Source organism: Manacus candei, unplaced genomic scaffold (genome assembly GCF_025592945.1).
Source record: "Manacus candei isolate 608988 ecotype Guabito, Panama unplaced genomic scaffold, ASM2559294v1 h1tg000008l, whole genome shotgun sequence".
Taxonomy (NCBI): domain Eukaryota; kingdom Metazoa; phylum Chordata; class Aves; order Passeriformes; family Pipridae; genus Manacus; species Manacus candei.
The window spans coordinates 10,803,975-10,820,970 of NW_026138056.1; the positions used below are offsets into that span (position 1 = coordinate 10,803,975).

The 16,996-nt window shown below is 45.8% G+C and overlaps 1 protein-coding gene across 2 annotated transcripts in view; it reads left to right on the forward strand.

Moving 5' to 3' along the window:
- Positions 1-795: 795 nt before the first annotated feature.
- CABLES1 (Cdk5 and Abl enzyme substrate 1) overlaps positions 796-16,996 on the forward strand; it is a 72,887-nt gene continuing 56,686 nt past the window's right edge. For both annotated transcript variants that reach the window (XM_051775298.1, XM_051775303.1), the window contains exon 1: positions 796-1,665. In XM_051775298.1, coding sequence (XP_051631258.1) covers positions 1,145-1,665 — 521 coding nt within the window. In that variant the 5' untranslated portion in view covers positions 796-1,144. The remainder of the gene's footprint in view (positions 1,666-16,996) is intronic.

Sequence of the window (16,996 nt, forward strand, 5' to 3'; positions counted from 1 at the left end):
GACAAACACACTCCTAGCACGGTTGAGTTGATCAAAATAAAGTAATGAAGAAATGAAGCGTTTTGCTGAGGTGAGACTGGCCACTCACCTTCCCAAAGCCGCAGCTGCAGAAGGAGACAGCGTGCAGACCTGTAGTCAGCTGCACATCAGCCATCACTTTGGGGATGTCAGGGAAGACAAAGATTTGGGGCTTGGGCTATATAGGAGAAGGTAAAATAAATACCTGCGCTTTCTCTGGTGTAGGGGAGAGGGAAGGCTTGGGGAAGGGGCTGAGGGAAAGGTGGGAAAGGGGGTGCTTTATTAGCTTAGGGAACCCGTGAGATGTTACTTGCACATGCAGAGGCACTCGCACGCCTCAGACTGCAGCAGGGGCAGCTCAGGCTTGCTGCACCGTGGGACGTGCAGTCGGCAGCCAAGAGCATCCCCCATCCCCGCCTCTCCTCCCAGTCGCCCGGGCACCTACCGCCAGCGACTGCCCCGGGCACCAGCCCCTACCCGGGAAAACCAGCAGGCAGCGCCCGGGCTGCTTGTCGCGGCTGCATCCCGGTGCCGATCCCGGTGCCGCTCCCGGTGCCGCGGGTGGGCCGGGCCGAGCCGCAGCCCTGGGTCCGGTGCGGCCGGTGCGGGGCTCCGAGAGCCATGTGCCGTGTACTACGGGCACAGACTCCACCTTCCTCGGCTCCCGCCCGCCCCCACGCATCCAGGAAGGGAAAAAGAGGGGGAGGAGGAGGAGGAGGAGGAGGGAAGGGGGTGAAAGGGAATTTAAAAAAAAAAAAAAATAAAAAAAAGAGAGAGGTTGAAAGGAGGGAGCTCGCCGAGACCCACCCTTCTCCCTCCTCCTCCTCCTCCTCCTCCGGGCTGCTGGCCGGGCTTTTGTTTTCCTCCAGCGCCCCGTTTCCCACACGTGATTGCCGTGTTATTGCACAGGGCGCTCGGCGGTGCGGCTGCTGCACCTATAAATACGGAGCGGGCGGGCGGCGGGGGCCCGGGGCAGCGCGGCGCGGCCGGGCGGAGCGCACCCCCCGCCACCCCCATGCACCCCGCCGGCACCGCGGCGCCCCTGCCCCGCCGCCCGCCCGCCTGACGGGCCGGCAGCGAGAGGCAGCGCCCGGCCAGCGCCGAGGGGAGGGGGAGCCGGCCGACAATGGCGGCGGCCGCCACCGCCGCCAGCCCCGGCAGTCCCGCCGCCGGGCCCCTGCCGCCGGCAGAGCCCTGCCCCAGGAAAGCGCCGCAGCCGCCGCCGCAGCCGCCGCCGCCGGCGCGCAGCGACCCCCGGCGCAGGCAGGCCGCGCTCTCCTTCCTCACCAGCATCTCCCTCGACGGGCGGCCCCCGCCGCCGGGCAACGACGGCCCCGCCGCCCGACCCCGCCAGGCGCCGCTGCTGCCGCCGCCGCCGCGGCTGGGCAGCCCCCCGGCGGCGCCCGCAGAGCCCCCGGAGGAGGAGGAAGACGAGGAGGAGGAGGAGGACGCCTTCGCCGCCGTGCAGGTGCCGCCCGCCGCCTTCCTGGGAGCCGCGGCGGCGGGCAGCCGCGGCCGCCTCAACTCCTTCACGGCGGGGGTGCTGCCGGCACCCTTCGGCCGCACCAGCCCCCAGGGCATCGCCGGCGGCAGCGGAGAGCTAGGGCAGCCCGGCCCCGCCGCCGCCTTCGAGCTGCAGCGATCCCGGTAAGCCGCGCCGCGGGGATGAGGGATGCGCGGGTTGCGAAGGATGAGGGATGCGCGGGATGCGGGGATAAGGGATGCGCGGGATGGCGATGGGCTCGCCGCTCAGGAAGTACGGGCACGGCCGCCGGGGGAAGCCTTGGGGAGGGAGGCCCGATAGCCGCCGAGCGGGAGCCTCGCTCCGCGGAGCCGGCCGAGCAGCAGCAGCGGCGGTGATCTGCGAGGGTGCAGGGGAGGGTCGTCGGAGGTGCCTGAGCCTCCCGGATCGCACCAGCCGGTCAGTCAGTCGTTCCCGTCTGGGCGCAAGTGGCTGAAAGTTTCTCTCTTGCTCAGCAGTGCGGGCGTGAGGCTGTACAGCCACCGTGCCCCGCTGCAGCCCAGCCCAGCTGCGGAGCGGTTGTCACCGTGTTCTCATGGCTGGTGGCGGATTCAGCCCGCCGTGCTACCTGTCTTATAGGCAGCAGGCAGGGAACCAGCCCTGAGTCAAGTGCACTGCAGTCAGGTCTGTAGCCCACGCGGGGAAAGGAAATCTTTGCGTCGACATCCACGGATTACGGTGCGAGCGCATGGTTTAAGCAGCGTCTCGCTACCACCCCAAATAAGCTCTTTATCTACAAGCACTTTATGTTTCTCTGGGTTGTTTATTGCCGCTGGGTACTCTTTTGCCTTTTAATTCCCAAAGGAATAACCTCACCTGCTTGAAAAGCTGAGATTTTAGGCTAAGAAGGTGCAATCATGTAAAAATGTGCAAATGCATGTGGATTAATTGCTCCACGACTACAAAATCACCTTCCTTCACTTCCTCAACAGCATACTCAGATATCAAAGACAGGGGAAGGGGGGGAGAAGCAGAGAAGAAGCTGGAGGAAATGACTGTGCTCCCTAAGCCCACATCGGCTGCCACTCCCACATTCCCCATTTGCCACACTCCCTTCTTGTTCCTCCCTTGGACAAATAGGTAAACTTTGAGTCACATGTTATTGCAAGGGTTTATAAGGGTAATTGAGCATAGATCGCTGTAGAAAAGTCCCTTTCAAAACTAACCAGCTTGGAGAAATTGGAGGTATTCCAGGAGAAAGTTGTCTTAGCTGCATGCCCCACTGTTGGTTGGGTTTTGCCCCTCCTATTTGGATTTTATTGGTGGCTTTTCAGGTGCTGTGCTAGGGAGTCTCACATTCCCAAGTACAATGCCTGCTGGTGGGCTACCACCCTTCTTCTAGTCACGTGTCTCTCAAAACATTTTCTGCAGTGACAACCCTCTAGTTGTGCTGTGGATCAACAGCACAGCGATGTGACACACACAAGCTCGTGCATTTTAGTCTCTGCCCTCAGCCTTGTGAGTGAAAAGTGACCCACAGACCATGATTTGGGGATTGATTTTCTACTCTTGAACTTTTTACTTCTTGGTGATACTGCACATGGCAGTACCCTCTTAGTGTTCAAGAGGCTGTATTCTGCCTGGCTTTCTAGTTAGTGAGTTTATTATTGATGCCGGATTCATGCAGGTTACCTTTCTAGATTCCCAAGGATCCTCTTTGGTCTTTTGTGCTTGCAAGCTTTGATCCTGTGCTCAGCTCTAGGAGCGATGCTCAGATCTTAGCCCTTCCTCTTCAGGCCATTATTTTCCCTTACCCCTGTTTGCCTCTCTGAATGTTTTCTTCTACAAGTGATACTTACTTTTTTTTTTTCTGTTACATGAGAACAAGTTGGAGTTTAAGAGGGAAAGGTAATTACTGTTCATGTTTACAGCCTAGAAGTCCAACATCTTACAAGTTCAGCTGTACTGCTAACATGCAAACAGACTGAATGGATAGCCCAAGTCCATGGCAAGGGAAATCACCTAAGGAAACCTTGTCAGGATGCTCCTCCAGTCCTATAGCAGCCGTTGTTTGTGCTGTATATTTTATTGTGATGTAGGATATAAGGAAAGTGCTTGTTTTCTCATGCTCTTTTGTTTTCTTGAGAGCTAGATTCAGTTGTGGCAGAGACCTTGCATTACTCCACTGACAAGTGTGAAGCTCTCTATTGTAGCACTTGCTTACAGCTAACACTGGTACAGGAGAACTCTGGCTAATGTCCTTACCTTTACTGGCTGTTGTGGCCCTGCACATATGCAGCCCAGGGCAGACTTTTGCCTGCCTTCAATAGCTTTCTTTCTGTTCTGGAAAAGGTATATATTTTTAAACATCAGGATGGACAGCTGCAGACCATGGAGGTTGTACGGAGTGTTAGCTCCTCATCATCTTAATGAAAAGATGTGGTAGAGGCTCCAGTTGCTCGGTTCACTCTTGGCTGCACAGAAGATAAATCACAGGCATGCACCAGGCTGGTGCAAGCCCAAGAACAGAGAGTTCGAGCAGACCTTCTGCTGCTCTCTTAATGGAGAGGAAGGAGCCAAATCCCCAGCACACTGCCAGCCCTTCTCAGGGTAACAAGGTGGAAGTCATAGCAACTGCCCAGAGACAGGTATCAGCTCACCTGAAGGATGATGTGGAGAGAAAAATCAGAAATTTTTTTTTTGGTAGTTTGTTTGTGCACCTGCTGCCTTTCCTCATACCCTTCTGCTCTCCTTGCAGTGAGCTTGAAATTGAATATGCGTTTGACAGACTCGTCCTCTATGTTGAGGCAGATAGGTTACAATGTGAAACCTTTTTCTCTTACAGTATCAGGCAAGACAGGCTGTCTTATGTTGTTATTTTCATTTAGTTTTCAGAAACTGTTGTGAACATATAATCAGAGTTTCCTGGCTTTTTTGTTTGTGTTAGCAGTTTGTTTAATTGCATACTAGTTTATATTTAACAAGGTTATCATTAATGTGGTTTGGGTCTGTGCTCTATGTGTATTCATAAGAAACAAACCATACAAAAAAAGAACATGGAGCTTCTAGCTGCTCAGAGGCTAGAGTATAATTATATGTAAATGGCAAAAAAAAGGTTTGTTCAGAAGTCAGCTTGTTGGTGCCAAAGGCTCCTGTCTCGTGCAGAAGGAGTTTGTTTCAGTTTGTGGTGAATGGGTGGATGAGGACATGAGGTTACTAGAAACTAGGGCCAGGTTCTGCCAGGGTTTCTTTCATGTCAAATTATCATTCTTCATAGCTTCGTCTTAAATTAACAAGGGACTCTGTGAAGCAAGGTTTCAGCAACATTGGTTTAAAATCATTTCACATTCTCTGATGTGATGGTCCCAGGTACTTGTTTCTGTGTATGCCTAGAATTTTGGTTGCCATAGTTTTCTTTGGGGAAAGTACTGCTGTTTCTGTATGTGGAGTTTCCTTTTCCAGCAGGCCAGGTGGTTAGAAACAAGCACATGCTTTTTTTGAGTTGTTTGTTTTGGTTTTGTCATTTTGGTTTTTGGTGGGTTTTTTCCCTGTTTTGCTAAGGAAGCAAATTGGTGATTGGATTTAGAGTCTAAACATTGCTTACAGTTGCATTGTCTGTGTCACTGTGTTAGGTTTGAATGCAAATGGGCAGGAGAATTCCTTCTGGGAGCAGCAGTTGCTGGGAGGAAAGGAGAGAATATCTGCTGAGTAATTGCTGGGGAGAGGTCCACTCAAAAGGACACTGAAGTTATCAGGGTCAAGTAGATTTTTCTTCAGAATTTATTGACCTACAATAAATCTCATTTCCTGAGTAATTCTAAAATAGTTTTATGATTAGTAAAGCTTGTGAAGATTCAATTTATTTCTACCTATTGGAAAAGACAGAGCTGCATATGGCCTTAGTATTTATGTTCTGGAAATATGTAGTGAAGGGGGATGCTGGAATAGTTCACTTGCCTGGTTTTTGTAGAGCTTGCAAAGTTCCATGAGTTGTTAGTGCTGGAGGAAACCTTCAGGAGTTGAATCCTACCATTTAGGATTTGTGGTGGAGGGCTGAGAGGTCAAAACTCTGTTCTCCATGGCCTTGGGCAGGCAAGCAGTGCAGTCTCAGCCCACCACAGAAGATGCCTCCAAAATGAACACACCAGAGACAAAAGAAAAGTCTCTCAGAAACAAGTGTCTTACAGGCAGAGTCCTGAAAGGGGAGCAGAACAAAGAGCTGGGGGCACCCTCCACACCATGGGGTCATCCCAGCATCAGGAGTTGGCTTGTGAGCTGCTGGAAGCACCGGATCTTTTGTGTGTGATGGACACTCTCCATTCACTGAACGTAAAGCCCTTCAGGCAGCCTGAATTTCAGAATGATGTATACAAGCATAGCATGAAAACAGCAATTTAATGGTCCGAGAAGTGAATGGGAAGTGCACATGCTGAACTAAGTCTTTTCATAGGTGTGTGACCCTGTGTACCACTGATAACTGCTGCCTCTAAAGCAGGGGATGCTTATTTACTTCGGCTGTCGCTTCAGGAAGCTACATGACCATCCTGTGCCAGCCTGAAGGGGGAATGTTCAACAACAGGGTTAAGACTCAGGTAATAAGGGCTGTTTCAGTAGTAGCACACAGTGTACAAGGTCTTCCATGAGCCCTGTAAGGGACACTGAGTACACCCACATCCTTTAGCATGAGCACACTGAGAGGCTGGATCTTCATGGTCACTTAGAGCTGTGCAGGAGCAGTCTCTGACTACTGGTGGGTTTTCTGAGCTGTGTGCATGCTGAGCATGGCCAGCCCCACATTGCATGGACTGGCATCCACCACCATTGGTCTCTGTCAGCCTTTTTGCTTGTTCAGGGCACAGGCTTGTGCCTCCCTCTGTTGCTTCCTTTGAAACTTGTGGAAATGGGGTCATCTTCTAAATATTAGTTGATGTTGACTGGTGGTTCAAGAGTCACTGGTGTATGACGAACAGCATAGATGCATCGGCCTTGTTCCCTTACTACCCAGAGCTTTTAAAAACAGATCCCACAGAAATTTGCTCTGGCATATTTTGGCTCTTACTGTATTATTTAGCAAGCATCTCTGTCAGATAAAAAGGTAATATTCATCAAACAAGGAAAAAAACCCCTTGCTGTCAATTCTGAAGAGTAGAACAGTGGGACAGAACATGGTGTTCATGAGTACTAGGGAATTAATTAGACACCTTCACAGAGGGACAGATCCTACGAGGGAGCTGTGTTTGCAAAGCCTCAGGACTCTGCAGGTTTCAGAGTGAGACAACATTGGAGCTGGATGGGTGAGAGGAGTCTGCCTGGGGGAGTGCACATTAACCCCCGTGAGAAAACCCGAGCTTGTAACACATGAAAAGTTCTGTTTGTGTTGGCCGCATTTGCTGGCCACCAATTCAAACCTTGCTAGGTCCAACTCTGCTGTGGAAGTCCTGTGGTTATACCATGCTGGTGCTTAGCTGGTGTGCTGTGACCCCTCATTAGTTGTTGGGAGAGCGGAAGGAGTGAGACACTTTAGCAGGTTTGCTTATGTGGTTGGTGCATCTTACTTGATCTTTCTCTTTGCTCTTTTCTTTACCAGCAAAGCTCCTGTGCAGGCAGCCAGACTGGCCCTTTTCCTTAGGGGTGTGCTACCCAGCTTTCCTCCTCATGATAATACTGTTGCAAGCAGCTTGAAATGCTGAAGATCGGTAGCAACCATGTGAGTCACCAGCCCTACAGACCATCGCGAAAACGTAGTTTGATGGTAGATAAATAGGATAATGACAGATCATAGTTTGATGACAGCTTTTGGATAGGAAGTATGCTTTAATCTGTAGCTATTATGACTTCAAGAACTCTTCTGGCAGAGGATAGAGCTTGGTTTGGAACAGTTCAAAACACCTAAAACACAAATATGAGTTTCCTAAGTGTGCTCCTTGAAAGGAAAAAAAAAAAAACAGCCTTCTAGTTGTTCTGTGGCTTCCTCATTTCAAAGAAGTAGATACCAGGTGGGCTGTACGGAGGCTCCATTGAGCAGTAAGATGGAAGGTCAAGATGAGAAGCCGGGCCAAATCTTTATTTTTTAAAAAAAAAATTCTCCTCTGTTTTCAGTTACTTGTAGTCTCTCAGGCAAGTTTTCCACTACATGAACATGAAGACTCATCTTCATAATTTAACCTAAAAATGCAGAAGTTTGGCTTTATATGATGGGACTTCAATACACTGTAGGCACCAGCTTGTCCCATGAGAAGTGTGGGAAATCAGATTCTCTTTGCAAATAGGAAAACCTGGTGTCTACAGAAATCTATATGCAAATATCCACAGAATTCACCCCTGAACATTTGCTAGTACCTCTGAGGGTGTACAAATGGCAAACTCTCTTTTCTGGACCCAGAATTGCTATGGACGACTGGGGGGCTGCCACCAGATACCAGGCTTAGCAACACAGCAGGTGCAGCAAGACACAGAGCTGGCTCTTTCATAACCCAACTGAAAAAACCTTTGCCAGTTTGCTGTGAGAAGTGTTCGTTCCAGAAAATGAAAATGACATAATTTGGCATATGGAGAGTATCTGTTTGCTGGCCTGTCATTTGCAAGTAACATGCTGAGAAATTTAAGGAATGGTATTTGTTTTCATAAGAAGGGCTTAGCAGAAGTTTGCTGCAAGGGTAGAGCAGAGAGCTCAACGGAGCATTTAGGAGAAGAAAACTTCACTGGTGGTTGGAGAAAACATGATGTGCCAGTGGGAGACTTTTAGGACTCTAAGCATTTGTTTCTCAGGCTGCAATATGCAGATTTAGAGGGGTACATATTTAAGGAACAGTAAGGTTCCTTTACAGGGGCTACTGTGTTTTGTTCATAGCGACTGCTTTCCTGTCATCAATGCTAAATATCTTTTCTGTTCTCATTATGTATTTCAAAGCCAACACTGCTCTTAGAAGCTGCATTTCAGAGTGTTTGCCTAAGGAAGGTTTTCTATTGTGGAAAATTGACATAAGAATGAAAAGTGAAGCAGAGGCTATCTTCTTTTCTAGAAGTATGTTTAAAAAAAATAGGCTTTTCCCTCATAGATGAATATAAAGGACAAATACATCTTCTTAGCAAACAGTCGTGTTTCCCCCGTGTTGTTACAGATCAGGCTAACAATTTTATGAAATTGAGGTTTGAGGAAAGATTCACTCACCACAACCAAAATGTGTTTTACCTTGTTTGTCTTGGATAGCAGAGGAAGGTATATCCTTTCTTACACAGGATCCTGCAAAGCCTGTACTGTATATTTAGATACATATAAAATTGCTCAGTTAAATCAAGCATCAGTGTATAAAGTTATGCTAATAAGTAAATTTTGCAATATCAGAGATTTTGCTGTATAGTATTGGTGGGATTAAAAACCAGAAAGCTAGATAAGTTTATCATAATTTTTCAGTCAACAATGGATTGCATTTTGGTGCTCTAGAGATAATCATATTACCAAGGTAAATATGATTAGGTTTTCAAATCCTCATGCTGTCAAGGCAAATCAGACATAGGCACATCAGTTTATGGGTAAAGTGTTTAAAAAAAGCATAAATTTTCCCCCAAATAAAAAAAATCCCCTGATTTTGTGTAAAAGGACATGATGACTATCATGATGACTATCGGGGGACATGATGATGACTTCTTTCTGCTCCACATCATGTAGCTGGAACTTAGCTGCATGAAACAAACAGGGATGAAGCTCTTGAGTGTGATTTTCTCTTTCTCTGGGCTTTGGGCAGGATGCTGAGCACCAAGAATTCAGCAGTGCCGTTCAGTTTACAGCCTGCTTGCAGTAAACTGTTTTTTTCCAACCATCCGTGTGCTGTCTGCTGTTTGTGGCTTCAACCATGACCTTGCAGGTCATACCTGCAGATTTTTTTGTGTACATAAGGGACAGAGAAGTGATACTGGGATGTGGTGGTGATGCCAGTGCAGCCTCAACAGGTACCAACCACAGGTGCTGTTGCTGTCCTTGGAGTTGAGCTTGTGTCTTTTGCAGAGTGGGAAGGCTGGTGATGGGTTTCCCTCTATCTTCTTTCTTCTGTGGGGCATTGTTTCCTTTCGCATTGCAGGATGGAGGAAGAACCACTGCAGGTACAGGGTCAGTAATTCCCAGCAAGGAAAGTGGATGGGGGAACATGCGAGAGGCTCCAGTATTCCCAGCATCATTGTTTGTGGTGGATCTGCCACAGGTGGAAGTGCGGGGTGAGGACTCAGCCCTCCAACAGGGTTGGATCACACAAAGGTTAGTGTACCAGAAAGGGGAGAGAAGGAGGTGAGAGACCCTGAAGTAAGCTGTCTCTCTTTTCGACAGGAGGTGTAGATGCTGGCATATTGGCACGGATTTTAATTTCGTCACAATTAAAGGGTCAGATATTATTACCATTGCTTTTTACAGAAATAATTCACAGCACTGGGGCAGCCTGTTGCCCACTGTGGCTGCTATCAGAGGAGTGGATTATATCCCCAGCCAGGTGGGTGCAAGCAGCACAGCTTTGCCAGTCTACTTCAGAGGGAGGCCTGCTGAGTTTGAAGTTTTTTGGGTTCATGATGCTGGAGGGGAGAGGAGAGCAGAGCCTCACTGCCCCAAGGAGATAGGATGTGTTTGGCACTCAGGGAGGATGGTTTTGTCACCTAGAGGAATGTCTGCTTTCATCCATTACCTCCAGCACATGTAGCGATGGAGAAAGAGGAGCCAGGAGATGAATGTCACATAAGGCCCTTTGCATTCAGGCCTGTTTGGATCACATACATACTTTTGTGTATATGCAGATGCAGACCATACCTACAATTCAAGAAGCTGTCATTATTCCTTGTTGACACTGGCATGTGCTATGAACCTGCACTGCCCACCCCGCAATACTCAGCCTGTCTGAAGGATGTAGCATAAAGCAGAAGCTAGATGTCAGCTGTGGTCTGAAATGTGTCTTGAAAATAACTTACTTTTTTTTAACTCACCAACTTTATTCCTTGTGTTTTGTCAGTCATGGACAAAACTTTTATTTTCCTGTTGCTTCTGCACTTGTGTTAGCACCTACAGATCCAACAGGAAAGGATATTTATTTCCTCATTTTTCAGTCAAAGTTGCAGTCAGCTACACCCAGACAAATGCAAGATGACAGAAGGATTGCCCACGTGTCCATGGGGTGTGGTGGATGCACACAATAGGGAGTGTAGTCCTTGTTAGGTGACAGATAGCTACCTGAAAATGAAGACTCTCATCTTGATACCTGGCGTGTGGGTACAGTTGAGCAGGCCTGGTAGTTACAAGCAAACTCCGTAGTTCTCTGAATTTACTTAAATGAATTATATTATTTCCTAACGTAGGACATGGAGATTTTTTTGGATAATAGGAAGAGAGGAAAAACAGCTTTCAGATACTACAGTGCAAAGTACGGTTTAATCGCTGAAGTAGGTGAGTTGCACAGGTGCTGCTTCATGTTATGTAAAAAGGTGTGGAAAGCTCTCTGTCAGCTATAAATACTCTGGGAAGCTTGGTCTGTAAAGCACAAGGGGTTGTGTTTGTGTTTTTGAAAACAGAGTTCACGTAACCTCCTGTCTTCAACCCATTGTGTGTCTTAGGAACCTCCTTAATCTTATGAGACTGATTCTTTAAAGCAAAACTGTGTTTGATTTTTAATTGGTGAGGTTCACTGCTTTGTAAAATCCCATCTTTTAGCATAGCCTAATTCAGAAGAAGTGGCAGCTCAGAGGTGGTTGCTTAAATAGGCAAAATTATTTACAGCGGAACACAAAGTGCCACTGTCAAGTACCTCCATCATGACCTTTGAGATTTATTTGAAAAATTCATATTTTTCCGTGTGCATGACTCGCCTCAAAACAGAATGCTCTTCTATTTTAGAAGGCACTCCAGGTACTGCAGAACTCAAGAGCAGCCTTGCAAATAGAAAATATCTGCATACATTTGTTTTAAGGAACAGACTTCATTGTACGAGGTTTTTTTGCTTCTGTTTGTTTTAAAGAAATTATTATAAATATTGGTTTCTTGTTTGTTAATTAGTTTCCTTATTGATGTAGGGCTACTCAAGTCAAAGGTAGTGCTAGGGTGTAACAGGGAGAAGAGTTTGAGCAAATGCATTTAAAAATATAAAGTGCACATTGTATGAATTTGCCAGCACCCTTAAATAGGCACTTTTAAGGCAGTATTTTCTGTTGCTATCCTTGTACTCTGTGGGAAGATTGAATGGATAATGTGAATGAAATGTGTATTTTCTCACAGTGTGTTTGTGAGCTTGCAGGCTCCCTTCTCCTGAGGATGTAGCCTTGCAGCAGGAGTGAGGATTTTTTTTTTACGGTGCAGTACCAATGCTGTGCTCCATGCTGTATAAAATGCCATTACTCCTCCATATCCCTTAGGACCGAAGCCCCAAACCCACGACCTGTTTTGTGCAATAGGGCACTGAAGAAGGGTGTGGGTTGTAGCTGGAATTCACTCCGTTGAGGAGGATGGCGGGGGGAGCAAACAGGCTGACGTGAAAAAGCTCTTGTGAGCCACTGCGTGTTTGCAAAGATCAGAAGCATCTGAAAACAAACGGGTTCTGAATTAATTGTAGAGTTGCTCAGGTAAAAATGAGAACAGGATTAGGCCTGTCTTTTCTATTTTAAGTGCAGAGGTAATATTTCCAACCTGTCAAGTGATTGCATATCTCAAATATCTCACTGGATAAATGAATGTGATATCAAGAGCTGAGGGTGGCACGATCTTTTGTGTAATTGGCAGCTATCTTGCACTTGTTACAGTTCTCTGTTTTCTATGAATCCGCAGGAATATTTCAACATGGTCTTGTTTGAGGTGGGATTTTTTCCTGTATGTGTCATTTACATATATTAGAAGAAATGCAACTTTTGAGAGGCTCTTGACCCTTGCATCCACTTTTCTAAGATGTTGGGTTATGGTGATGAAGACTCGACTTCACTTCCACAGTGTTTGTTCTGACTTAGGTGTCTGTCTTGTGTTATTCCAGCAGAAGAGAGTGGAGCAGTAGAGCAATTCAAGCTGGGATTTTTGAAGGAGCCTCTGAAGCATGAATTTTGATGAACTCTCTGAGCTTCTTTGAAAATCCCACTTTGAAAAGACAGCATTTGCTTTTTCTTTGTGAGTTTTCGCAGATTTTGCTTACCTCACTGTGCAGACCTGCTCCCATTTGTATACTTATCCTCCCTGGTGTTTTTCTGGGGAGCGGATGGTGTTGTGGACTGCAATTGTGGTTCTGCTTTTACTGAAGTTAACGACACACCTCTGGTTTAATTACTGGGTCAGACCTTCAGACCAGGTCTCACCTGGACCTGTGGACTGAACACTCAGCAGTAGTTGAAAGACAGGTGCTGTGCTCCTACAGCGTGTCACCTGGTTTTCTGCTGTTGGAGGGGAAGCCTTCCTGCTCCAGGGCTGCTCCATGCTGCAGAGAGCAGCATGTTGTAAGCAGACATGGTCAGGAGGCTTGCTTCAAAAGCATGCTTTTGAGCCAGCATCAAACACAGTGGAGTTATGCCCACAGAGTCTCAGTTCCCTGCTCCGGAATAAAGGGATTCATAGAAGTATAGCATAATTTAGGTCGGACAAGACCTCTAAGATCATCAAGTCCAACTGTTAACCCAGTACTGCCAAGTCCACTACTAAGCTGTGTCCCTAAGCACCACATCTACACACCTTTAACTCCAGGGAATGCCCCTTCAGGGAACTCATATCGAGCTAACTCAAATATCTCACAGCCTTCCTTCACACTTGGGTTAGTACACATTTTGTTTGACCCTATGAATTCAGGTGCCTTTCCCCTAGTCATTTCCATTGGAAATTACTGACTTCCCTCTTTCCACTGGAGGTTTTAAAAAGATTTTGTAGGAAAAACATTTTTTATTACTTGTTGAATCAGAGCACTGGGATCTGTTTTCTTTTTACTGGTCAGTTGCAGCCTTTCTAAATTTTCGTTTTGTAATGTGGTAAATTCTGCAAAAATGGATTTTTTTTGTTTTATTCAGTTATTCACATTAACAGACATCTTTCCTGTCTGTTTAGTGGAAAAGGTGAAACAGGAAAACCAAAATTTCAAAATTTTGTGTCACATGTTGATGGCAGTTTATGATCTTGGTCAGCGTAGAGGTCTAATGTCATACCCAGCATGGTTTTACCCTTGTCCTGGGTTGTTTTTAGACATGAACATGCAGTGACTGAGGAAGTAGTGGTTTCTGTTTGTGTGCTCTGGGGAGGAGAGTTCATTTGTTTAATCAAAGAGAGAAAAAAGCACCTCTTTTATACAAAGTATAGCTGATTTCACTTTCAGGGGAAGCAATAAGGCGAACTTTTGCCTGTGACTTCTATGTAACTAACTACCAAATGAGCTTTCATGTTGAATCCTTCCTGAGATTTGCCAGAGGGAACCACACCAAAGTTTTGCACAGAGCCAGAGGGTTGTGCTCTTCCTCTGGCCCCATTGTCTGCAGCTTCTCACCGTTGTGCTTCTTCCCTTTCCCAGCCCAACACAAACAGCTTTTGGCGAGCATATTTATGCATCTGTCTGCTTTGACCCATCCAAGCACAAAGCCATTCCCCTCTTTCCTCCATGTTAGACAAGCTCATTATTGTTCAGGTCTGAGGCGGCAAAGGATGACAGAAGCAAAACAGTACAAGTTTTGTATAATTTGGTTTTTATCTGCTGCTGTGGGGGCCATGGCCCTCGTATAGTGGCACTTTGTTCACCCTTCTTCCTTTGCAGAGACTTGCAGGGAGGAGGGAAAATGCTGCGGGTGCCTGGGCACTTGGAGAGACAGCAACAGAAGTGCATTTTTGGTTCCTTTGCTGGACAGACTCTTAAGGTCCTGCTGCTTCTAAAGCAAAAATGAAGACATATAAATCTGCTGTTTTCCAAATAGCAATTAGCAGATCCTGCCCAAGAGAGGAAATATTCACAGTTCTCATTGTCACTCTGGTAACTGAATGCTGCTATTTTACCACTTGCATCCTGCATTTTACTTGTTGAATTTGTAGAGATAGTTTCCCGCTGTTGGGATCGAGTATCCAAATTACCACTGATGGGAGCACTACTCACTACCCCAAGATAGCGCCTGTGGGAGAACCTCAGCATTGCCTGCAAATCCCTGGTCTGCTCCCCTCCTCACCACTGCTGCCTCCTGACGCCTTCTTGACATGGAAAGCTACACCACAGGCCCACATGGCCATCCCTTTGCATGCTGATACTGTCCTTGCAGTCTGTGAGGCTGTGCAGGGCCAGTTGGAGCGTGGCAGAGTGGCTGGAGCTGTCACTGTGAAGGCTTTTGATGTGCTTTACTTCAAACAATAGCTGTGTGTCTGCATTATATTTTCCTTATTATTACAATCAAGGATGTTTATTCTGTATTAATAGCTGTATTTATTCTTTATGAAGTGCAGGAATAAGTTTTCCCGGTTGCTAAAACACAGTTTTTCCTATCTAGAACCGCAGCTGTTTTACTCCCAAATTTGGGTTTCAATTTTTTTCTTTTTCTTAAAAAGCTTCAAAGCATGTATACTTATTGTAGTTAGGTGCAAAGTTCACATATTAAAAAAAGGGGAAGGAATTGGGAAGGAGAAATACTCAGTCCTAGGACCTCTTTCTCTATACCCATTCTGTCTAATATGAATACAGAAATTCTTTTGTATGCAAGCAAGTTCTAAAGCATGCTAAACAGTTTGTCTTCATTGTTATGTTTGTCTTCATATGTTCTTGCGTTGTTGTATTGTCATCAGGATACTGTTGTCTATGTATTACTTACCCAGATACTACATTATATATAAGTTACTAAAAATATGCTACAAAAGTGTATGCTTCATGAGCTCCTACTTAAAGCCAAAAGAGAGAGATTTACAGATGTAAATTTACAGATGAGAAATTGTATTTTTTGGAGGAGGATGATTGCTTCTTTAATTGCCTGTCTGATATCCTCCTTGGAAGATAAGTGTTTTTGGTATCAGCTTTGTGGTCTGTATCCTCTTAGCTTAATATCTGTCATAAAATTACGTAGCTGTTATTGGTGCAGGTAAAATTGAGCTTGCATTCAACTCCCCGGGAGGGTGTTGTGAATGGGAAACTGTTGTGTATACATAATCCCATTAGTCAATATTGTTGTTCAGAATCCTTTTTTTTCCCTCTCTCCTCTCACAACAAAGCTCTTAGGTCTGCGGTGAAGTGTTTTGTGACACATTTTTGAATGGGCCTTTTGCCCTGCTTTCAGTTCTTTAATGCAAGAAGCTTTACCAGGAAACAAAAATTTCTTTCTTCTCTGTCTGTGTTTTTTCAGCTTGGGGCTGTGATGCTGAATATGCAGACAGACACAGGAGTCAGATGATCTAAGATGTGTGATATTATGAGGTTATCCATTTCACATGATTAGTATCTGTATTGGAGTTTCGGTCTGCATTTCATGTCTGTGACATCTAAATATGCCCTGATCCTTTTTAAAAGGTAGATTTTTGTGTGTTTTCACACCCCCACAAGGCTGTTATAAAGTAAATCTTCCTTGAGTTATATTTAGTGGCATCTCTTGAAAGAGGTGATTAGTTTGAAAGAAGTATTTCTAAATTAGATTTTATCATTGATAAAAGGCTGTATAAAAATAAAGTCTGATCCTGCAAACACTTGCAAATATGTTCAGTCTTACTTTCCCAGTAGCTTGCTGCCTTTGGCTCATAAAGACATTGCCTAACACAGTCAAAGTGAGCAGTTTTGTAGTTTCATTTGAGCATGAGCCCCATCAGCTGAGGTTTCTGCAGAAGTGCATCATTAATCATGCAGTTAGTGCCTTTGTTAAGATTGCTGAAGTGCGTGAGTTTTTACACGATCAGTTCAATTTATTGGTATAAGTGACTTTTATACATCTGTTAGTCTGGTATATTTTAAAATCTCAGAGAGAATGTGCTTTCAGTGGTCACCTTTGAGATGTTTTTGTAAATGAATGTGTGCATTTAGTTCTTCTAATACTGAAAGGCGCATATTACCTTGGAGAGTACTGGACACAAAATCAGTGAAATCTGTGACAAAAAATTATTTTTATCCAAAGTGGTGGCAAAAATGAGCCTTTTTTCAAGGCATTTCATGCTTTATGTTCTCCTTCATATACTTTGTCTTCTAAGGAGGCATGATGAGCTGCTGTCAAAATTTTCTCCCTCTGGTCTTCTGGTTTTTTTGTTGTCCACCTGATGCTTCTTATAGAGCAAAGGTTTTTCTGGCTGGAGGTGCCTCCAGGTGATTTGAGGCAATTTAAAGGGGTTACTGGCCCCAAAGGAGAGGCTGAAGCAAATACGGTCACAATTCCAAGATTTTATTTCACAACCCGAGGTATCACCTTAAACTGAAATAGCTGCTGGTTTAAGCTAGCACACAGGTCTGCTTCTGCTCTCGTATTACCTCGTGTTTGGGTTTTTCAGCTTTCAGAAATACATGGCTTTTTTGATTGCATGGAGTTGGAGGGCCAGATCCATTTTATCTGTTTTCAGAGACTCAAACATATTTTCTT